General features: G+C 40.1%; 1 protein-coding gene across 1 annotated transcript in view; it reads left to right on the top strand.

The window, feature by feature from the left end:
- Nucleotides 1–19,007, top strand: part of FECH (ferrochelatase) — a 37,699-nt gene extending 18,692 nt beyond the window's left edge. The window contains exons 5-11 of the mRNA XM_004422573.3: nt 169–303; nt 2,933–3,039; nt 6,344–6,442; nt 9,529–9,636; nt 10,042–10,206; nt 12,776–12,835; nt 13,300–19,007. Of these exons, the coding sequence (XP_004422630.1) occupies nt 169–303; nt 2,933–3,039; nt 6,344–6,442; nt 9,529–9,636; nt 10,042–10,206; nt 12,776–12,835; nt 13,300–13,434 (809 nt within the window). The 3' untranslated portion in view covers nt 13,435–19,007. The remainder of the gene's footprint in view (nt 1–168; nt 304–2,932; nt 3,040–6,343; nt 6,443–9,528; nt 9,637–10,041; nt 10,207–12,775; nt 12,836–13,299) is intronic.
- The last annotated feature ends 5,800 nt before the right edge of the window (nt 19,008–24,807 follow it).

Genomic DNA, 24,807 nt, shown 5'->3' with positions numbered 1-24,807 from the left:
AGGAAGCCTGGGTAAGATCCAAGGAATATTCTAAACTTGCCACATTATCAGCATCACAGGAAATTAGGTTAACTGTTCTTTGTTGTGGGCATTGCATTGTGTTTGGTGATTCCAAGGGATCTGTATAAAGATTAATACTTTCTCCTTTCCACGCATGCTTCCTAATAGCCCCTCACAAATACTATATTGGATTCCGGTATGTCCATCCTTTAACAGAAGAAGCAATTGAAGAGATGGAGAGAGATGGGCTTGAAAGGGCTATTGCTTTCACACAGTATCCACAGTACAGCTGCTCTACCACAGGTAAGGGCTTCTCTTTGACAGTGGGAAGGTAGATGTGGCCCTGGCAGAAATAACTAGAGAACCTGAGTGCAGAATGAAAGAATAAGTCATTTTCGATTTGAATGGCAAATCCAGCATATCTGCTTTAAACACGAGAGTTCAAGTCAGTCCATTTGAAATCTCATGGTTCATCTGTCCCTTGAGTTATTGGCCAGTCTGCTGAGAATTACAAATGGTGGGTGGAAGGCAGTGGCTGCTAGTGTTCCATGCTTTAGTGCAGTTATGTAATAGATCAGTAATGAACCTTAAGCCACTTTCTACGTTTGTGTAATAAACCTTATTTTTATGGCTACCCTAATATTCTTATTAATGTAGCAAAGATGATAGCTGCTTTCATTTTGAAAGCAGAGGTGCTCATATAACATTGGAAATATTGGTATTTTTTTGTTATGTTTCAGTTATGGGTTGGTTACTGGTTAAACCAAAGCCCAGTGAGGGGTTCCTTTGTAAACTTCTCTTAGTGTTCTAGATTTTGGAAAATATTACTATTTGTTGTTTCTTATATATTTAACTGGAGCTGGAGAATAATCTGTGTTTGCCAATCTCTATCATTAATTGTAAGTAAAGCTTCTACTGTCACACACAAATACATTTTCCTTCTACACAAATACATTTCATTGTATTTCAAGGATTGAGGTCAGCACATTTTTACTCTCAAATTGCTTTTGTATATTATTATATATCATTTCTGTATCTATAAGGAGAATCAAAACTACTGGAACACATATTCAAAGCCTGTTGTGTGCTTTAAATATTTGTTCAAAGCACCTGTGAAAACGCCTGAGTTCTCAGACACCCTCAGGAGTTTGAACTGTGATTTCTTTTGGAAATGTACCCCTGCAGCTTCAAAATGTCAGGTAATCTACTGGAGAAGAAATCAGATTTTATAAATTTCTAAGCTATACTTTTGCCTTGCTTTAAAAAATATACCTCGACATGTAAATGTCTGCTCTCGAAATTAGACAAGTTAAGAAGATGGTTATTCATATGACAAAGGGTTGACTGCGGATTTCATTTGACAGCTGGCTCCACTGGTGTGTAGAACGTCAGTGTCTGTGTAGTTGTTCTCCAGTACCTCTCACGTGTAAGGGGCAGGTATATCTTCACTTCAGGGATCTGACAGCCTTGGGAAGTACATTCTTTCTTTGAGGCCACCAGAGTGTTGTTTACCTGTACATCATTTAGACACACATCGTTGTGGCAGAGCCAGTAGATTCTATGTATCAATCACAAGCAATTTTTTTAGTTCTGTTTTCCCTTAATTACTACTTCTGGTGGTTCATCCAGTGTTTCTGAGTGACCCGGTAGAACTAATGTGGGTTTCAGAAGTCCTTTTGAACATCTGAAAATGATATTCATCTGTAAAATGTGGTTTGCAGTGTGAATATGGTGTCGACTACTTTGTGATTTCTGGAGAGATTGTTTTTGAACCTGGAATGGATGCAATTTGGATTTATCTGACTTGTATTCTACTCACCAAAATGGAACTCATTTATTTTTTGAAAATTGAGTTTTAGCCTAAGAGTACATTTGATTTAAATATGGCTTTGTCCTGACTAGCATTTTAATTTAGAGACCTAACAGATTAATAGCTTTCATAGTTAGAGAAACCAGTGGATTGGTGTTGGAAGCATGGAAATGTTTTGGAAGGTTTGCCCTGTGTTAAGATTGAGGAAGAGGCCCTGTGTTGGGATTGGTTTCATAGGATTAAGGCTTGGCCCTGTTGCCGGCTACCCTAGGCCAGGAAAAAGTTGCATAAGGTTGGTACCATCTGCCTTCCTTTAGTCTTTGAATTTTCCTGATTTCTACCTCTTGCTTAGAAATACAAGTTTTGTTAGATTACCTGTGAAGATTTGGTATCCATTTAACTTATTCTAGGGAATGATGATAATTTAGTAGGAGCAGATAAAAATAGAGAGTGCTCATGGAAACTTCAATCAGCTGCTCTCCATAAGCTGCTCTTCTCATCAACCAGCCATTAAAAAGATGAGTTATAAAGCTTTTATTGTAATGTGGGAAATGTGCCTCTTATAATGTTAAGTAAAAATAGCCCAAATATTCAGGATACAAAATTGCATATCTACTAAAATTACAACTTTGTAAAACAAAACAGCTATAAAGAAAAATAATTGAAAAGAACTATGCTAGAATAAAACAGTGACTTGTATTAGCATGCTGGGATAATGGCCAGGTTCTTTTTTCCTTTTTTACTCACCCCCTACGTTTTCTGTAATGGGGTTGATTACCTTCATAATGGGAAAAAAAATTTAACATACTTTCGAGTGAAAGACTTGGTCCCTGCAAATAACGACTACTTATATTTTGTAAATCCACCTCCATCGTGTTTCTCACTAGAAATGGCCTCAATAATCTTCTAAAGGCGTTTGAAATTGATTGCTCTTTAGTAATCTTCACTTGCAGGGTAGTTAAATCTATCTGCATTTTAGAGTATTGAGATGATTGTAATTACACTGATTCAGTATAGAAGCAGTTACCTATTTTGAACTTATAATTACTGCCTTTACTAGTCTGTTTTTTATTTTCACCATAATCAACATGCGTCTACTAAGCGGCCCCCTGTATATTTCAGGCAGCAGCTTAAATGCCATTTACAGATACTATAATGAAGTGGGAAAGAAGCCTACGATGAAGTGGAGCACTATTGACAGGTGGCCCACACATCCCCTTCTCATTCAGGTAAGCCAGCACCTGCCAGCAGCCCCTGTCTCCCCAGCTTCTGGTGCAGGTCAGATTCTTGTCTTTGCCTGGTTTGTGGGGGTCCTTCTGAGCTGTACTGTAGTTCTCTTGCTTAAATTGGGTTCTGGGGATTAACGTATTAGAGTCTTGATTTATTATGACAAGAGAAAATAAATTTAAAGGTAACGGTTAGATTCTTTTTTTCTTCAGATTAATATCGTTAGTCACAAACCGTAGCAGATTTATATTTTGAGTTTTGTATTTCCCAGTGACCAGAAGAATGTTAAAGATTATGTGAGGTGTTTCAGCTAATTCACATTCATAGATTGAATGACTGACAAATAAATCGTCTATTTTCTAAATCCTTTAAAATGTCAAAAGATTAAAAAAATTTAAAAGCAATGAATCTACGTGTTCTGAAACATGAAAATACGTTTATTTCAATTGAGAAAGTTTCATTTATTAGAAGAAATTTCAAATTTCTCCTACACAATTATATTTATAATATTTATATTAGTAGATGATTTTAGGAGAATCCCTTAAAACTACAATTCTAAAGCCAATGGCTTTGAAGTGGTGTTTATTGTATACTTTTTTGCCCTTTGAATATCAGAGTGCTGTGGGTAATTGCCCTAAATCATACAAATATAGTATTGTTCGGTCTGCCTTTGAGTTAGTTTAGGTAGGAGAAATACTGAGTGATTTAGATTTCATCCAGTTTATGTTTCATTCCTTGGACCTTCTCTAACTGGCAAAATACCAGCTTAACTTAAAAAGCCTGGAGTCGTTAAAATCTGTAACCACTAGATGGTGCTAGACATTGTTAAAAGCAGGCCAGCTCTCCCCGGAGCAGACAGCGTTCCTTAGGCACAGAGATGAAGGCAAGGGTTAATGCTTAGACTGAAATCCAGTTTTAAGTAGAAATGAAAAGCAGGTGCCTTCCCTTAGGGATGGGTGTAGTTTTGGTCTTGGTGTGGTGTTCCCCCACTCGTTTACTCTGCTGGGTCCAGGCAGTGCCGCCTGGAGCTCCAGTGTGCCCTCTTTTGCTCTTCGAGGCCTGTAGTTGGAAATGAGGGGTGTTTCAGGTCAGCACTGACATGTGGTAGCAGAGAACGAGGGATCTGCACAGCATCTGCCTGCCCTGATCGAGTGAGTAATTAGATTTGCATTAAAATTCAGCCCTTTGAAAAGGGGGGAAGCAGAAAGATGGAAGGGTCTCTTAACTGAGGAAATCTCAGTTCATAAAATGAAAGGGAATTTTAGAGGCATTTATCTACCCTCCTAGATGATGTGATTGAAGGCTCTGAGAGCCCCCTGCCTCTTTCATTCTGCAGAGGGATTGCGCATAGAAAATACCGCAGATGGATTTTAGATGATTTAAATAGCACTTCTGCTTGCCCCCAGCTCCTCAGTTTGGCTGATGGCTTAGAGTCTGTTGTAAGCCATAAATAATTGTGTTTCTGCTTGCAGTTTTGCAAGATGAGAAAAGGAAAAATACTGACATTTTTTGGAAACAAAAGTTTATAGATAGACTTTATTCTTAATATTATGTAGATTATCTGAGGAGATTTGATATCTAGCAGAAATTAAAAACAAACCCTAAACTAAAACTAAAAATATAGTTAACAACTAAAACTAAAAATATTATTTTTAATCTACATTTCTACTTGTTATACATAGTAAATACTCAAAATAGTCATTTTACTACTGTCGTCTCTAATATTGCTGTTCATCTAGTGGTGGAGTAATTGGAGTAAATGAATCTTCTGGGCTCCTCTGTAAACTTTACAGTGGGCCTCCTGGTCTAGGCTTTAGTCCAGAAACAGTCCTTTCTGAGCATCCTTAGTTTCCAAGCACTGCAAAGAGCACCAGAAAATGTTGTTTTTGTTTGTATCTAATCTTATCAGATTTACTCTGTAGGTAAAATATAAATTTTGAAAAGAGAAATAACTCTCTAGGTACCATTTTGTACCTTAGTGCATTTATTTACCAAATTTTGAGGGTCCAGAAAGATTAATAATATCTTAATATTGATTAGGGGATAATTTGCTCTTCCTATAGTATTAACCACTGATATATCAAAATACCAACAAGTACAAATGTACATGGTTCTGGTAAATTGTCCTTTATAAGTTTTTAAAAACCTTTTTATTTGGAAATAATTTCAAACATGCAGAAAAATTACAGGACTAAGAATAGTATGAGGAACTTGACTCTTTGCTTAGATTCACATATTATTACCATGAATCCCACTTGCTTTATCATTTGCATCCTGTGTGTGTGTGTATGTATGTGTGTGTGTATATATACATATATTTTCTCCTGAACCTTTTGAGAGTAAAATATATAAAATCACCCTTTATACCTAAATAGCAGGTATATTCTCTTCCGTAACCATGATACAATATTCAACTTCAGTAAACTTAACATAGATACTTAGATTTATCTAACCTACATTTATATTCCACTTTTGTCAGTTGACCCATTAATGTCCTTTGTAGCATTTGCTTTGTAAGTTAAATGACAAAGAATGATTAAAGTATAAGATGAAAGAAAGCCTCTTCAGATCTGGTATTTCAGCACCTATTGATGTGAATCAGCAAGTGCCAGCTAGACGCTGGAATTCACTGGTCTGGCTGACAGAGATTTGGAGGAGGAGGCGGGGCCTGCGTTGTAGCCCAATTTCTACAGATGTGACTGATGGGACCCCAGGTCACTGCATCCTCCCACCTCTGTGAATTTAATGAGGTTGTACCACTTCTCGTCTGTTGTTATGAAGATTGACTTAGTGAGGATACTGGGCTCAGACGGAAAAGGTCATAAAAATAGAAGAGTATTTTCTTATTCCTCTGCTATTTCTGTCTAATGTGTTTTAATGTGATATGCCTAAAAGCCAAACTAAGGAAGATTTAGAAAGACCCTGTAAGCTGTTTTCCTGCTCACCGAGCAAATGAGAGATCTTAAAACAACTTCTTCCCATCTGTGTTTCCTTTCCATCTGGAAGTGTGCCCTGTTCCTCCCGAGGGGAAGCACATCCAGAGCATTCATTTTCAGTGAGCCATTAGCGAGCTTTAGAAGTTTCCCATCAAATTCCCTAGGCTCCTGAAACTGTTATGAGCCATTTTGATGATAAACCAAAGCAAGAGGAGACTGTACTGTTTGCAATTTTTTTAAAAGAGAGTTCCAATTTTTGAGAATTGCTGTGAGATTTTGGTTGTAGCTCTCATTTTAAAAATATTTTCTTTTCCTTCTATTTCTTTCTTCCCACTTCTTCCTTATCCTTCCTTTCTTGGTATTACCGAAGTGCTTTGCAGACCACATTCTGAAAGAACTGGACCGTTTTCCACTTGAGAAGAGAAGCGAGGTGGTCATTCTTTTTTCTGCTCACTCACTGCCAATGTCTGTAAGTAAGAACATTTTGTTGGATGATCTTGGGGTAGACGATTTCTAAATGTGTAAATGTGACCCAGCTTCCATAACTTCCCGAGCCCAGTGCAAGGATGAATTCTAAAATTGCAGACTTAACTTGGTGCTAATTTAACTAGACTCGTTTCTTGAAGCCTAATAACAATTAATTCAGATTATAATATTGTGACTAGATACTGTCTTAATGAACCCCTTTAAAATGACAACTTGAAGATATGTTCATATATAAGAATTTTTAGTAAGTGGGGCAGTTAAAAGAAGACTGCTTTTGCCTGCCCTGTTGTAGGAGCTCAGCCTGGTGTTTCAGTGTGTTGAATTGTAGGGCCTCCATTCACACCGAGTGCTTTCCATCCCATTGTTTTGTCAAGACTTGATAGCTAGCCCCTATCAAGTTCTTTGAATTCCGGAAAGTGATTACAGTTTTTAATTTGCTAAGACTTGGGACCACATTTTGGCAAGTGAATGTAGAGTGTATCAAGTTGTGATCTGATTGCTCCTTAGTTTATCGTAGTATACTGTGGGTTCATTAAAATACTGCATCTGTGCCATGGCTGTTGCCTTTTTGAAAACAAGAGTGGTCAAGCTAGTGTGCTGTATAGAAGTGCTTGGAATAAGCAGCAATTTCATCGCCTCAGAACTGTCATTGTGTCCTAAAAACATTGCTTTCAAAGCCAGAGAGGTGGAGAATTACATTTTCTTAGGTGTTATTAAGGTTTTAACTCCAAGGTTAATGGAGTTAACCTGCAAGTCTGGGGCCACTCTTCTAATTGGTTTTTACTGCCACCTGGTGGTCACCAGGGTCGAGCCCTTTGTAGCTTTTCCACTCCCACATCTCAACTAAGCAGTAGGTGGCTCTGGAGGTGAATTTCTCTCTTCTGGAAGCCTGCCTATTGTATTTTAAGAGTTCCTATTCTCTTTTCTGGTTTGTGCAGATCCTCTTCACATGTCCATCCTCCTGCTCCACCTCATCCTCTTTGTAACTGTCCTTCAGGTGATGAGGCCATGTCTGAAGTGCCAGAAGGGAAGCTCTTGAGCTGGGCAGGGAGGAAACACATTCTATACATGAACAGTTCCAGGTGCTGCCTTCCCTCCTCTCACCCCCCAGGGCCTGAGCATACTGCTTCCAGGTTTTCTGCTGCTCCAAGGCCTGTGTGGGACTGAGGAATGCCGTGAAGTCATGGGGATAGGGAAGGGGTGGGGAAGACAGTGAGACTGTCGAGGAAGAAAACCCATCTAGCAAACTTTTCTTTTCCTCTACATTTACTTCTAATGACTCTTTTTTGCCCTTAGTGACTTTTTAAAAGCTTATTATTTTGGGGTAATTTTAGACTTACAGAAAAGTTGCAAAAATAGTACACAGAGTTGCCATATATGCTTCACGTGTCTTCGCCTAATGTTCACGTCTCTCATAACCATGGTGCAGTGATGAAAATGAAGAGCTGGGCAGTGTCGACACTGTTAACTGGAGGCCGGGCTCTACTCAGATTTCACCACTTCTTCCCGCAGTTGTCCTTTTTCTGTTGCAGGATTCAGTCCAGTATCCCACATCGCATTTAGTTGTCATGTCTCCACAGTAGCCTCCAGTCTGTGACAGTTCCTCATACTTTCTTTGTCTTTCGTGACCTTGATATTTTTGAAGAGTGAATATGTGGATGTCAGTTATTTTGTAGCATTCTCCTCCATTTGGATTTGTCTGGTATTTTCTCAGGATTAGATTGAGGTTATATATTATTGGGAAGAATACCCCAGGGGTGATCTGTCCTTCTCAGGGCATCCATCCTGTCAGGGGCGTGTGATGTCACTGTGTCTTACTGCTGCTGGTGTGGTCCTTGGTTATTTGTTTAAAGTGCTGTCTGTTGTATTTGTCCATTGTAAAGTAACTGTTTTTCTCTTTGTAATTAAAAATATCTTTGGGAAATGCTTTGAGACTCTGCAAATGTCTTGTTGTTCCTTGGCCTTTTGCCCACTAATTTTAGCGTCCATCAGTGGATCTTGCCTGTCACAATTATTTCTGTGCTGTTCTAATGGCTACTTCATATTTCCCTCATTCCTTCCACATTTATGTTTCTAATGGCTTTTTGACTAACTTTGAGTACTGTCATAAAATAGTTCATCAGTATTTCACGTCGACAGTATTTATTGAGCACCTACTGTATTCCAGGCACTGTTCTATCCACTATCATAGGACATGGGAATGAACAAAATAGACAGAAATCTTTGCCCCCAGAGAGGCAGGGGAATCATATAATAAACACACAACATAGGAAAATAGTGTGGTATGTTAGGAGGGAATATGTGTTATAGGAAGAAATAAAGCAGGGTAAGGGTGTTAGGGAGTCGTTACACAACTAAATATGAAAGCAGTAGAACTAAAATTTCTACTGAACCTTTCCAAAGGTGTTAACAAGCTGTTCTGACTGTCAGGAGCATTTATCAGACAGTCGCTGTGCACAAAGCATTTGTCTACAGTCCATTGTGGAAAGAGTGGGGAGAGAAAAGGGATGAGGAGGCACAGGTCATGTTCTTAAGGAGCCTGGAATCTGAACCCATATGCTGCTGCTTTCCTCTCTCTTATTCCACGAGCGTTTACCCCTTTTGTTACCTGGTCCCCATAAACTCGGTAGTTCTGTACATTGTCCATACAGCACTCTTTCAATTCCTGTTCTAAAATCAGCCACTCAAGTGACTACCAAGGTAGAAGTCCCATCCCACGTTGCCTCTTCCTGCCCAGTTTTTCTGTGTCGTTTCCCTCTTTCAGGTGGAGGACAAAGAGACCCGTCCCCCATCATTATACGTTGTCACTCTCCCAAGAATAACGTAGAACATAGAATCGGACATATTCTTAGGGACCTTAGAGATGACCGAGTGCAGTGTTCTCCTCTGGCCGATGAAGAAATGGACCCGAGGAAGTTTGGCGATTGAGTCCAGATCATGTCGTCGTCAGTGCAGAAGACAGAAAGGGAGGGCTTGGTTGAGGGCTCACACCATCTCACCACACAATTGGAGGCTTCTCAGAACCCTTCGTGGTGCTGCCGACTGAACGCCCGTGTGTCTGTGCTGCAGGTGGTCAACAGAGGGGATCCCTATCCTCAGGAGGTGGGTGCCACTGTCCAGAGAGTCATGGATAAGCTGGGTTACTCCAACCCCTACCGACTGGTTTGGCAGTCCAAGGTAGGTGGCTCCCACAGGTTTGCAAACGGTCAGCTCTTTTGAGGAAGTCTAAACTAGGACTTAGTTATAAAACGATGAGATTTGACTCTCTCTTGTAGACAGAATGTTCTGTAGCCTGATTGCTCACCGTGGGTGGAAAGAACTCTGTAAGCAAATAAAGTGGAGGGGAAATCAAATGACTAGTTGAGTTCTGTTGATTTAATATATTGTTTCTAGTTGTAATGACGGAAATTGTTATTTATATTCTACCAACTTCTAGAAGTATTCAAGCTTAATGTAGAAATAAAAAAACCCATTAAAGCAGGTGTAAAGTATGGCTCTCGCTCTTAGAGGGAGGTGTGTGTGTGCCCAGGGCAGTGGGCTATGATGTGTCATAAACATGGCGTTCATCCTCCTTTCTCATAGGTTGGTCCGATGCGCTGGCTAGGTCCTCAAACAGACGAGACTATCAAAGGGCTTTGTGAGAGGGGGAGGAAGAATATTCTTTTGGTTCCAATTGCTTTTACCAGCGATCACATTGAAACACTGTATGAACTGGATATCGAGTACTCGCAAGTTCTAGCCAAAGAGGTAAATGCTCCCATCTGGCTTATTAATCCCATTGTAATTTGTTTTAAAAGGAAACTTTCTCTGCAATGATCTAATTGTATCATTCAAAAATATTGTCTGGTACATGTGTTTGCGTGTACTGTGTCTTCATTGTTCTAAATAACACTTAATCTGAGTAATGCTCTGAATACATCAAGGTAATTCTGTGTGGGAAAGCATTTTTGTGCCTTTCTGAAACCAAGTGGCCCACTGCAGGCAATGTCATTTTGTTTAGTTTGAGTTACTGTACTACTTGAAAGTTATAATAACTACATTTCCTTAAGAAAAAATAATTGTACTTCTCACCGGTTTGGAGGGAAAAATTTTTATTGTTCTGTAACTCCTTTTCTTTGCCTAATAGTGCCCTTTACTTGGGGGCTATCACACTGCTTTTCATTGGGTTTTCGAGGCATATAGGAGTCATTGTCATTTAAGAGAAGAGCGTGGAATAAACGAAGCAATGTGTGTTGTAATTTCCTTGACCTCTTTTATACACTCACTCAATTAGTTGTTTGCTACTATGTTGTGATCAATCTGATTACTGAAATAACAAATACCATCCTTAGTGTCTTGTAATATAAGATGGATGTGAGTTGTCTGTCAGGGTGGAGAAAAACTATTGTTCACCCATCTCATGGCTTCTGAGGGCCGGCCTGAAACCTGACTCTGATTTATAGCGTTGTTTCTATGGGAATTGTGGAAGCGTTGGACCCAGGAAGCCCTTCCTCCCTCATCTGCTGCCAGAACTCCTGTCCCTGGTCATCCCATGGGCGACTGATGGAGACCTGGCCTCAAAGGATACTTCACCCTCTCTGGGACTGGGTGGCAGGTGCAGGGCAGGGTGGAGAGTGGGTTGGGGAAGTTTAGCCAGCATGCAGCCCCACAGGTTTTTGTGTATTCATGCTGGTCATCAAGCATCGCTGAAGTTCAGGAGTGCCTAAATTACTTGTCAGTAGTTCTGATAAGGAAATTATGGGAAAGTTGTAATTGGCTAAAATGAGGTTGCAGGATTGTCTATGGATTTCACTTAACGATGCCTCCTGTATCCCACCGTGACCTTGGCTAATTGTGAGCCCACTAAAAAGATTTAAGTGCAAATATAGTTCATAGTAGTGTGTTTGGAAAACAAATTTTTGTTTGTATTGAATGATAATTCACATTCATTCATATTATTAAACTGAGGTCATGACTTAGTAATCAAATGGATTATTAATGATTAATAAATTAGTCCATATAGAGAATAAAGAAAACCATTGAGCTACAATTTATTTCATTATTTTGACTGGAGAATATACTGCGTTTAAAACAACTAACTTTATTTAAAAAATAGTTTGAATTTTTTCCCCAGATGGGAATAACTTTGCTTTTTGATAATAAAAATAATAAAGAGCTCAGACAGTTGAGAGAAGTATAAATAGAGTACAACTCACTCTGAATCTTACCCCGCAGAAATAATGTGTTAATATTTTGATAAAAATAAGTCCCCTTTCTCCTCTGTGTGTATTTTAATTAAAATGATATTCCTCTACATGTTTAACAAAAATCATATTTTATTCATACTGTTTTGTAACCTTTTTTTTCCTTAAAAATATATTATGGACCCAAATCAATAAGTATAATTAGTTCTATGTAATTATTTTTAACAAATCCTTGATTAGTATACATTTAACATATTTCTAATTTTTTACTATCATAAACTGCTCTGTAATAAACATCATTTTCTTTTTCATTTTCCAGTTATTTTCTTAGGATAAATTCCTAGAAATGCAATTTAAATGTTGGTACATATTTTACTGGATTGCCCTACAGAGATGTATCCTTTCATAGTTTGCCAACACGGGTTATCTTGCTGTTACTGACTTCTCCATGAAGTTTTAGAATACAGTCTTTTTAAGTTGAGAACTGTGTGTTTGCTGAATCTCTGCATTTTTCCCATGCCAGTTTCCTGATGTTGATGCTAACTTAAAAGATAAAGCGGCTGAAAAGTCATCAGCATTTTGGAAAGGGAGAGAGAAGATCCTAACTACCTGAGTAAATAATAATTAGATATTTCTCAATTATTTGGGAGATGATTAACTGAATATTTTTGGAGAGGGGAGCAGGGATGGTAATGAAACAATCCTCAGATTTTTATTTTAGGTTTTTCTGTATAAGAATATATTTAAAATCCCAACTCTGATTGGATCCAATCTACGTTCAATACAATTAAAAAAGAATGGTAAGCCGATTTAAATTACTTGAGAATTCTATCAAATACAACCTCAACAATGGTTTGGAAGCAAGGCACCTATGCGAAGGTAGTAGGGTGGAGAGGGAATAGAAATTGAAGAGCAATTCTATGGTAACAGAGGTGAAAATCAACGTTTGTGCTCGGTCCGTAACCGTTTTCCATTTCTGAGCAGTTGGGGGACACTTTTGAAGTAAGACTTTGAGTTGTGTGTGTGTATCTGTGTTTGTGTTTATTTTTTTGACAGAAGTCAGTTTCTTTAAAAAAACCAAAAGGAAAATAAAATGTGTATGTGTTTTTCCTCCCTTTTCTCATTTGATTCAGTGTGGAGTTGAAAACATCAGAAGAGCAGAGTCTCTTAATGGAAATCCATTGTTCTCTAAGGTATCCATAGTGTTACAACCATTTCAGTAGAACATATCAGAGACTAATCCTCTGAGAAGCTCCTACAGAATATTGGTTTTCTCACATATTAGAACATTTTGAGTTCCAATTAATTACAAAAGTAAAATCGAATTCCTTATACTCTCCTTTTTCCTTTAGATGGCCCCAATTTTCTTATTTCTACCCACCTATGTCTAATTTAAAATCTGCCTTTCAGAGACAAGGTTTAGCAGGTGGGGTAAGAGGATTTCATTTTCTAAAATCTCTATTTTAAGTTTTCTCTAAGCTGAGGATTCTTAAGAGAGGAAGATATTATAGAATTTGGTTCAAAGGATTCATAATTCAGATTAAAAGAATCCCCAAGCCATAGTGATTATCTGGGCAGATGGGAGGGGAAATGCGTGGGGAGATGAGCAGACTTTTCGCCTCTGATGAGTCTTTGCTTCTTGTCGTCCGTCCTCCAGGCCCTGGCAGATTTGGTACACTCGCACATCCAGTCCAACGAGCTGTGCTCCAAGCAGTTGACTCTGAGCTGTCCGCTCTGCATAAATCCTGTCTGCAGGCAGACTAAATCCTTCTTCACCAGCCAGCAGCTGTGACCCCGCAGAGGACCCGTGGGATTAGGCAAATGCTGGACCTCCAGATACCTCCAATGCAGAGGAGGACGTATTTAGAGACCAAGGAGGGAAGTGATATTAGTGTATGTACGGCCTTTGGACACAAATTATGTGATTTCTTGAGGAACAGACTCTGACATCCTTATTGAGGGTTTTCTGTTTTTATATACCAAAACAGTAAGCATTATATCCCTCACTCTGGGTGAAGTGACTAGCTTGGAATGTCCACTAGGCTATTTAAAAAATGAGTTTTAAAAATTTATCTTATGAAATACGTATTTTAAATATAGATTTTGGTTTTATTGCACAGAAAACCTCCTGCAAGGGTACAGAGAGTCCCCTCTCTGGGCTGACTGTGAATGAGATCTGTTTACAGTCTCATACCTTTAGTTGTTTTTTTACGTGAACGTAGTTGAATAAGTGAAGTATAATTTGAAGAGGAAATGTTACCGAATCTTGCCGTGAGCCGCGGGTGGCAGAATGCCGGCGAGCGGCGCAGGTGCTTACAGTGGTGCTTCTGCCAGTGCTGTCATGCTAATTGGTCATTTTGGTACTTGTGTGTGAACCTCACTTTCCTCACCACACAACCAAACCAAGTACAGGTTCCAAGAGTACTTTGAGATTCCCCAGACACACAAGGCTAAGAAACGTGTAGAAACCCAGCGCGTCGTCCACGCCTTGGTGGGAATCTGGAGCCGCAGGAAAGGGGCTCCGGCTGCTTGCTGCCTCCCAGGACAGCAGTCCGGGGAACGCTAACCATGGGCTTCATCTTTAAAGCTCCTCCCCGGGACCCAGCGAGCCTTCCATTGAGCATCTTCCTTATTTTGGGTGAATGTCTCCTTTCTGCATATTTGTTTGAATTATTTTATAAAGTTAACTGTGTTTTGTAAGCTTGAATTCTTCCTTCATTTATAACTTTTTATTACAAAAATTATATAACATGCTATAGGAACTTTGAAAAATAGAGAAAAGACAGCTAACCACTCAACTGCAGTAGCCATTAATCATATTGTATTTCATGTCAGTCTTTTCCTTTCCTGTGGATATTTTTAATGCCATTGTAATCTTGAATTTTTGAGTGAAAAGTTGTTCTAAAAACGTAGAAGTAATATAGGATCAGAATCTGATCTTCTATACTTGGATTTAAATGGATTAAAAAGTCTCTGATGGATCCATAATGAATTTGTAATGGTTGCTTTCTCTTTCCTCATTGCCTAAAACTTTGTTCTTCAAAAGAGCATTTCTTTGATTTTTTTAAAGCCAGTTCATAGAGTGGAAGTATTAGAGGACTCATAGATCTTCTACATTCAGATTTACTATGTTAATAAATATTATGACATCATTAAGGTTTTAACCCATTTGATTCATGCTCTTGGTTAAAAAAATGCTAATCTAAATTGTTAATAATCAAAATTATTAAATAGGAATTTACTTTGTAATACAGGAAAAGAACTGTGCCATCCACGTTAGTTAATAGTTTTCCTACACTGATAACGGCTCTGAAATTTGAGAAGCATCTACATTTTTTTTTCCAAATTGGTTTTCCTGTTAGTAGATTGTGTTTCCAGAGAAAGGTACAAGGCATAGATGGTTGTTTAGAATTTTCCTCTATCCATTTCTATCAGCTTTTGGCGATTAGGTTCAAGGTAGACTTTGAGTGACTGTCCCACAGTGAGGTGGGTTCTCTGGGTTAGTGGTGTGGCACTGGAAGGCAGGTTATGCTTGCAGCCGTTGTCCTTCCTTCTGGAAATTTGCTGAGGGCTTCCTTCACTTCAACTGCTTTAGAGTTGAATATACATTATTATGGAGAAGTTGCAGAAAACTCCAATTCAGGAGCTTTTGCTAGGGTATCTGCTAAGGAAACTTCCCAATGAACAGTGACTGAGCTGTCTGGAATAATATCCTTGATTCTGAGTTGGGACCAGACCAGCCTTTGTAGAGAGAGGCAAAAGGGGATTTATTGGGATCACTGTCCATGGCATTTGTTGTTCTAAGAAGTGTTACCTCTGACTGTTATTAACCAAAGATGGGAAAGGGACAAAATCAACGAGTGCTCTTTTTAGAGCTAGTGGTTTTTGAGAATTGTTACCCTATTTGTGGACTTGGAAATACAAATGTTTGCCCTGGTCGTTAGCTCTGCTCTGCTGGCCGTTTCCTCAAGCTGCACTTGCACAGACCTGGCTTTACCTGATGAATCGATGTATAGAGACAACTTGCAGGAGCTGTGATGATGAGGAAGTTTAGCTTGCCAGGGTTACTATGAGGCCCAGGTCCCTAGATGAATCGCACAGGAGGAGGGAACTCTTCCCTTTAAATATATGTCAGTGGCTTGTTGGTGCTGACTAAATAGTAAATATCCATGACTTTTCCTGATAATACCTCAGAGTACACAGTCCTTGCTCAAGTAATCCCATGAGCAGAATGTAACATTTCTCTAGGATTCTGCTAAATTTTTCTTTATGGCTGAAATTATTTGGACAAGGATGGTTATGTAGGTATGAAGGGAAGGTGGATTTTCTGCTCCAAGTGGCCCAAACTCAGCCTGTCAGAAGGCACATTATGTTAAACCTACATTTACATTAGGTCGTTTACGTGTTCAGCTGATTTTAAACATACATTTTTCCTTTTTTTTTCTTCTTGATTTCGGGGAAAATACTCTGATTTGTTGAGATGAATCTCAGAATAAAGTTGCTGCATCTTTTTTCCCCTCAGCTACCTGTTCTCATGATCTGGGTATTTAATTCAAGAAACCCTAATTTAAGGTATTTTAAATTTCAGGTATTTTAAACCCTAATTTAAGAGATCATTTGCTCAATCTGATGTCATTGTGTTAATCGAAAACATGTTATTACACCCAGAGGGTGTAATAAGACCTGCACCCGGCCCAGAGTGTAGGTGACCACGTGGGGCTGCAGTCCCGGAAACTCTGCTGTGCTCACTCCTCCCTGCTGGCATTGGGTGGGGATGGGGTAGGGGGCCAACGTGTGTAGCTGTAGCCAGAGGGCAGAATTTAAAGCCGGCAGCTGTAAGAAAGAGCTAACCTCTGTGTGCGTGTGTGCATGCTCAGGTGCGTAAGCCTGGAGCCTCTGAACTCATCTTTAGTACTGCATCTCTAAGCTCTTAACCTAGCCTCTAAAACCCCTTCTGTCAGAATCCTGAAGATGGCACAGGAACGTGCTTCCCAACATTAGCAGGAAATGGAAAATTCGTTGAGATGTCACAAACTGGAAAAAGATAATTCTGAATTAACACTAAAACTAGAGCCCTAAATTCAGATCATTCAGTTTCTTAGTCTTCATAGCAATTTGGAAATCCTCAGAGGAAGACAAAAGCTAATCATTTCTTTCATTATTTCTAAAAATTATAAAATTAAAAATATTTAATCGTGGTTGTGCCTCAGAAAGTCTTTGTAAATATCATTTCTAGTTTTCTTCTAATTGCCTAATAATTGAGATTCCTTTCTAAGATTCCTTCAGTAACTTCTCCCAGTCCAGGTGGCTTTCTGTGACACTCAAATTTCGTTTTATAAAAACTAGCGTTGTAAGATTTCAGAGTACATACATCAATGGATTAAATCTGAATATCAAATGTCTCAAGAAACTTGAATTCTTCTTGACTCATTGCCAGTTAAAATATTTAGTCGTGTCATAATTATATTGAAGTTTCATGTGCTTACCTTCTAACATTCCTGGTTAATTCAAACAGTGGCACTTGAAAACGATTTTTTTTTTTGCTAAGTTTCTTCCAGCTAGAGAGTTGTATAGTATGACTATTATCTGCTCTTTGCCTTAGAAGTCATGCCTGTTTTCCAAATGCACTTATTTTGGAAAGTATAAAGTGTGCTGAACTATATGGCACCAAGCTGACTGGTGGGTGCTTGTGGGTGCTCAAGAGAAATAGGTTGATGCTGCCAATATTTGCTGAATGGCACTAATGTGATGAGCCATAGCGGGTGGTACCCTTTAATGGGACCACTGCTCCTTGCATGCGATGAGTCTTTGAAGAGCTCTGGGGAGTGGGTGCCCTCTAGAGAACACATTCATGATCTAGGGTCCCAGGAGAGGAAGAAATGCTTTTGCTTTTGTGGTGGGAATCTTATTAAGCCTTTCTGCAGAGAAAAGGAAGTGAAAAACAAATGCACCCATGATAATCAGTTTCTTACAATATACTTTGATAGCATCGGCTTAGTTGTTTTTAGCTGAAATCATTAGCTTCCATTTTTAGTATAACAGCTACTGGCTAAATTAGTCTACAGAAAGCCATCAAGATGGATGTTGGAATTAAAAACATTTTTGGAAAAAAGCCTGGTTTGAGTCTTAGTTGTAAGCCCTTGGGCAGGAATCGGGTGTGGTTTCTGGTTGCCTGATAGCTGTCACTCTGGCGTCCCAGGCACACGCTCTGAGCAGCCTGCTCCTGAAATGGGAACACACAGCCCAAGTATGTTCTCCTTCCTGTCTCCCCTATGGGCCAAAGCTTTACTGTCTTGACATATTAAGAAATAACAGATTTTACCCTGAGAACTCATGAAGTAGCCTGTATTTTTACCTTTTCCTTATTAAAAAAAATTTTTTTTATATATGGAGTGGAATTCACTGTACAGGGATACAAGCAGAGGTGTGCTGGCTGGTTGCTAAAATTTCAGGTTGTTAACCACAGCAATCATTAAAAATTCTGTATCTTGGGCCAGCCCGATGGCTTAGTGGTTAAGTGCGTGCGCTCCGCTACTGGCGGCCCGGGTTTGGATCCTGGGCGCGCACCGACGCACCGCTTCTCCGGCCATGCTGAGGCCACGTCCCACATACAGCAACTAGAAGGATGTGCAGCTATGACACACAACTATCTACTGGGGCTTTGGGGAAGGAAAAAAAAGAAGAGGATTGGCAATAGATGTTAGCTCAGAGCCGATCTTCCTCAGCAAAAAGAGGAGGATTAGCACGGATGTTAGCTCAGGGCTGATCTCCCTCACAAAAAAAAAAAAAAGAAAATTCTGTATCTTACAATTAAATTATATTAAAAACAAAAGTAACAATCAAAATTCATCACTTCCCAGTTATTTTGCTATATTTTATTATCTTTGTTCTAGAGGTTTTTTATGTTTATTGTACCTATATGGTGGAAATACTTACGTGAGCTACTGTACCTCCCTTTCCAACTTTGTTCAGTGACATCATGTTAGTAGCTTGAAACTGGCTGTGATAGGACTATTTACACTGTGGAAATCAGCAAATACTATAAATTAGGACTTGATTGATTACCTAGACTTAAGAAAGTGATGGAAAAATGTTAATAATGCAAATTAAAAGTTGTCTTGTCCGTAGCCATTACATTGTGCATAACACAAAAACTTGAGGAATATTCTTCCATTGTTTGACAGTTATTGTCCGATTTATCCAATTGGTTTCTATATACAAAGTTGTTTCATGTTTGTTTTACTCATTAATGTAAACAAAAACATCAACCTTCGTGTCAGAACTATCCTTGTTTATCATTTGCAACCATAGGTTGGCTACAGATACAAGAGCTTGGCAAAAATCAATAAAAGTATTCTTTGAGCATCAACTGACTATATGGAATTTACAGTAAAGAGTACTGTGTATTTTATTATTATCTGTATCTTTTACATCAGCAAAATTTATCATAATTGTACTCTCACACATGTATGCATAGATTGTTTTTTGAGAGAGCTGGTTGGTGACCATCTACCAGCACAATACTTCCTAAAAGAGGAAGTTTTCTGGGATGATGGAAATGATGTAAGTGGATTGATACTTGTATTGTTCTCCAGATTCATTATATAATAATAATAGAGAGGTGGCTCTCGTTCTGTATCACTGTCTATTTAGAATGGAAGCTACCCCATGGTGAGTAGATAATCTCTTTAGTAAGATTCCAGTTGTCTCCAGCAAAATCCCATGGATCTGTTGTACTAACAGAATCCCTGAAAAGTGAATGTGTGGCTCTCCCAGTTTCAGCCAGAGCGCTGGATAGAAGAACTTTCCAACGGCTAAGGTCAGAAAAGTGGGGTTTTGTTTTACTTCTCCTCTCACTCTGCCCGGGAGAATCGTCACAAGTGAGGGCCACAGGTAGCAGTTTGTGCTGTTCACGGAGCATGAGTCGCTCTTTCTTAAGCTGGGTGGTGGCTCTCTGAGTTCCAGCTCTTGTTTCATAGGGGCCGTTTCTTCACATAAGGCCGAACCTTCTGATGTCCCTGACAGCCGGTGAGAATGAGGTCGGTGCTGTGTCCAGAGCTGGCCCTGAAGGCTACCCAGGGTCCTCACTGATACCAGAGCCACCCTCTCAAGTAGTGTCGTCACCATGCCCTCGTGCCTGTGGTTTCATGGTTCCTAGTTTTCCTGAAGCAGATCGATCTTTTCTCAGGGCTGGGCTCTGCAGACCAGCAGTTTATTTTATTTGTGTCTTTCTTATGTTGAGTCCATGACAGAAAAGAAGAAACTGTGTCAAACTGTGAATTCCAGCCTCTTCATGTGCCTCAGAACTTGACCAAAATAAGACAACTACTCTCTGCAGCCACTTTGCCTTCTGTGCTTCCGTGCAGCTTTCTTTTGTTTCCAGTCCCGTGTTATCCTTTGCCTCAATCCCTTGATCCTCGGGAGCTAAGGATATCACCAGGGTTTTATGCCTGATCCGTTCCATATCCCCTAAAGGCCAGTGTCCAGCCGAGCTGTGCTGGTGCTATCCGAGAGAGGTTAGCCTGGCCTGCCCTTCTTGAGAGCTGAAGGTGTCTTTGGGAGCATGCTCAGACGTTTGATTGCAGCTGTGCAACATGAGGTAGCATTCTGAGGGTATGTGGCAGCTTGGTTACAGTCACTTCTCAAAGAAATTTAAATGGATTCCCCCAGACTAAGGATATGCACCGCTGAAGCAGATTCCCCCAGACTAAGGATATGCACCGCTGAATGCTTCTGCCTGTTATTTCTGTCTGCATTAGCACCATCTGGACCAAATTATCTCCTGATCAAGTTTCACTGCCAGCTGAGTTGTCCACAAGTGTGGAAGGAGCAGAGATGGTTCATGAAGCGCCAGTGGGGGTGGCCCGAGGACTGGGAGCCAGAGCAGAGGCAAACAAGCCACTACACCCGAGGGACACTGAGAGACGTCTCAGGTCCACGATGGTGGAGGTGTCTGACACAGACACGGCCCTTAAGTGGTGACCAGGCCACTCTTCTTGATTCAGTCATCATTTGGGCCCATCAACTTTAGAAATAAAAGATGTGCACTACAAGGTCTTTCTTTGACTGTGAAGAGGACACAGCAACAGGAAACAAATTTAAGTGACAGCAAGGAGGGTGGAGAGTAGACAAATTGACAAGGTTTGTAAATATTGAAACGGTTTCTGAATAATGTGTCATCCTTTCAAAACAACTTTCACTTCCTGCTTTAGTCTATGCCGGTGTAATCCTATTTAAAGCAAGGGTCTGGATAGATTGACCATCATTTCAATATACAGATTTCTTATTTATTTATTTATTTTTTGGTGAGGAAGATTGGCCCGGAGCTAATGTCTGTTGCCAATCTTCCTCTTTTTGCTTGAGGAAGATTGTCCCTGAGCTAACATCTGTGCCAGTTTTCCTTTATTTTGTATGTGGGACACTGCCACAGCATGGCTTGATGAGTGGTGTGTAGGTCCGCGCCGAGGATCCGAACCGATGAACACTGGGCTGGGGAAGTGGAGCGTGAGAACTTAACCACTAAGCTACCAGGCTGGCCCCTCAATATACATATTTCTATTTCTGAGACTATCCAGTGGTGTTCTGGTACCTGTTTAATGACTGGCTCTCTGGAGGGGGAAGGCCCTAATTTATAGCATTTGCCAGTTTCCATGGTGTAAATACTCCAACCATGGCCAATTCCAACCTACCTTTGTGATGTCACTAATGGCAGAGTTGGGAAGAGATGCCAATATTTGGCTTTCATGAGCAAGCACGAGCCAGCTCCATCACACTGCTGACTCTGTTCCTTGTCAGAGCCTTTGCTTACCATGTCTTCTTGAATGTTCCTCCACTCCACTCCCATCCTGTCCTGTGCAGAGCAGAATCCTGGAGAACCTAAGCACTCATGGAGGGAAAAGCCAAAGGAAGAATGGGGCAGATGACTTTGAGAGCCTCAGATGCAGCAGTTGGAGCTGCATTCCCCACAGTGGGTGTGAGAGCTTCGAGCAGACGGCCTGTGGACCTCAGCCCGGGGCAGCTGTCCTCCAGAGAGGCCTGTGTGCAGCCTGCCCGAGGGGTGACCGGGAGGCTCCGGGATCCTGGTACCATGCTCTTTAGTGTTCTATGTCTGAAAATCTCCAGAACTCAAAAACATCTGCTCTGTCCACCCGAAGAGGTTGCTGTGAGGGACAGCTGAGACAATGTGTGTAAGACCGTGTCATAGACTAGAAAAGACTTTCTATGTGTAAGGGGCTATTATTAAGTTAACTAACATCTATGAATATTTGGATGTAATACTGAGGTCATATATTTTAAAAAATATTTTTCTTATTATACATTATAAAAAATTAGAAAGTAAGATAAATAAAACACAGAAAAAATCATCCATAATCTTATGACACTTTGATGAATCTCATATCACATATTTTATGCATATATATCTTACATACTTTAAATTTATAAAAATACTCATATTGTTCCTACTCTTCTATACTCTATGTTGCTTACTGAATACTCTCTCATGGACATATTTTATTTTCATTACATATTCTTTTGCAACATAGTTTTAAATGGCTCCACAACATTATATTGTATGGATATATTGTAATTTGTTTACCAGCTCTCAATTGTTGGAACTTTTTATTATTTTCATTTTTTGCTTATATTTGAAAAACATCCTTATTGGCAAAATCTTTGGACATATCCTCAATCATTTACAGAGGAAAAATTCCTAGAAGTGGATTTTCTTTTTTTTTAAATTATATTTATTTATTTATTTTTCTCCCAAAGCCCCAGTAGATAGTTGTATGTCATAGTTGCATGTCCTTCTAGTTGCTGTATGTGGGACACGGCCTCAGCATGGCCGGAGAAGCAGTGCGTCAGTGCGTGCCCGGGATTCGAACCCGGGCCGCCAGCAGCAGAGCATGCGCTCTTAACTGCTAAGCCAAGAGGCCGGCCCCCTAGAAGTGGATTTTCTGAATCAAAAGATATTTTTGCAGATTTTTCAAAAGGATTAAATGAGATCAAATGCATAATGCATTTAACACAGTGCAGTGCTGGGTGTGTGTGTGTGTGTGTGTGTGTGTGTGTGTGTGTGTGTTAAAGGCCCGATAAATGGCAGCTGTTATTAACTTGTGTTATTTGTTTGGTTAGTGGACTATTGCTGTATTGTTCTCAGTGGTGACTTTATTCTAGGAGGTGGAATTTCACTGTGTTGTTTTTTCAGGGGGTATTATGAAGAGGGTGTGATGACAGAAAGTTCAGAGCCCTTGTAGAGCCTCCAGGAATCAGGGATCAATTCTCCAGTCCTGGCTTTTATGTTCCTTGTTGCATGTACTTTTGGCCACTTGCCCCGAGAAGGTCACGCGTAGAGGGAGAAGAGACAGACTAAAAGGTGTCAATCTTTTTTCATCAATAACTTTGCAAAGAGTTTGAATGTTCAGAGAAAGTTGAGTTTCAGGTTAAAATAACTTGGGAGATTATGTGGATTTCACTTACCCTTTACGGGTCTGCAGGTACCTGAGCTTTGCCTGTGTGTGTCCCGCACACCCTCCTGTCCCTGCGTGGCTCTGAGCCGGCTCCCAGAGGGTAGAGTGGTCCATCAAAGCCGGCAGCCCTCCAGCTCAGGTAACCACTGCACTTACACAATTGTCCCTTTAAGAAAGATCAGCAGGGAATGTGTTCCTTCCTGTTTCTATGCTCCTGAAGGTTTTCATGTCCACACTAACCCACTGCGGGCCTGGGCCAAGGCCAAGTTGCCCATCAATATTTTAAAGTAGCGATGTTATAAAATTTATGGAAGACGCACAAAGGATAATTCCCTGAAGTGATGAGCCTGCTGAGAGGGGATATTGGCTAAAAGGAGTTGTCCCACTTTGAAACAAATTGTCCCACTTTGAAACAGTGTGAGATCAAGTGCCAAGCTGGGCAGACCCTTTACATGGTTGGCTCGGAGCTTAGGGGAGAGGGAAATCTGACCTGGTTTCAAATCCCACCTACAACTGTTAATTTATTTGGTTATCTATTAACAGTCTCCTGGCAGCTTACTTTTATGTTTAAAATTAAGTGCTTGATTGATTATTTTCTAGAACAGTGATGGGATGTTGTTCTATACTTAAGCCAATCCATTAGTGGGCTCTCTCATTACTGATCTCTTTTCCGTCCTTTCTTGGTTCCTTGTGTCTGCGTGTGTGTGTGTGCGAGTACACATGTGTGCACCTGAAGGTTGGGAGGGTTGGAGGATAGACGAAAGGAGTCTTCATTCTGAAAGTGAAGGAAAGTTGGGCTTTTATATATTCCCCAAACTACACAGCCACGAGGAATTTCCAATCTCCAAGGAGAGGTGGTTAATTCTTGGCATGATTCACAGTTAGAAGCACAGTTCCAGAGAACTTTTATTATGGTGATTTCATTTTATCAAAAATCTTAGCATAAGCTTCTATTTTTAAAAACCTCTACTCTCCTTTTATCTGCTTTAGAGGTATCTTCAAATATTTCCATATTTCTAAGATTTGTTTCTGAGAATTGGGGCTCTTATTTTTTTTATTTGGTTTATTAAATATTAAATAGATTAAAAAAATAATATTTGTAAGGCAGAGCCTCCTGACTCTTGTGCTTGGCAGATTTCTTGGTGTTCTGGTTGCTTATTGGTCCCTCCGCCCTTGGGGTGGCCAGGTGTGGCCTAAGGTAGCCTGACCTCCTAGGCTGTTCACCTCTGGCCACCCAAAATGGTGCCATTCCATGCTCCTTGGAGCAGCACAAGCAAAGCAGGATCTGACCCATGTCCTGCCTGAAAAGGGTTGGGAAACACTGGAAGACCGTGTCAAGGATGACAATCAAATGAGCATCTGTGTCCACACTGTAAGAACTAAGCTGTGCCATTCCTTTTCTAACCTGCCCTGATTTGGAATAGGTGGTCCTTCTGGTTTATAGATGAGACAAATAGGTACAGGGGAGGGTGATTCAGTCCCTCAGTGGTGACGTGAGGAGATGCATCTCGCCCTCCTGTGGATGTTCTCTGTCACAGAGCCATCTTATAAGGAAGTCCAGCTCCCTCCGCCCTTCATCCCATAATCGGAGGGTTCATCATGAGCAAACAGGTGGCCTGTACCATGGACCATGCTTTCAAGAAGAGGCGTGTTCCTAAAAGTTTCCATGGAAATGGAATTTTTGTAAATCTAATTAC

Source organism: Ceratotherium simum, chromosome 14 (genome assembly GCF_057802395.1).
Source record: "Ceratotherium simum simum isolate JZ-2026a chromosome 14, ASM5780239v1, whole genome shotgun sequence".
NCBI classification, from domain to species: domain Eukaryota; kingdom Metazoa; phylum Chordata; class Mammalia; order Perissodactyla; family Rhinocerotidae; genus Ceratotherium; species Ceratotherium simum.
This window is presented reverse-complemented; position numbering and strand designations above follow the sequence as displayed.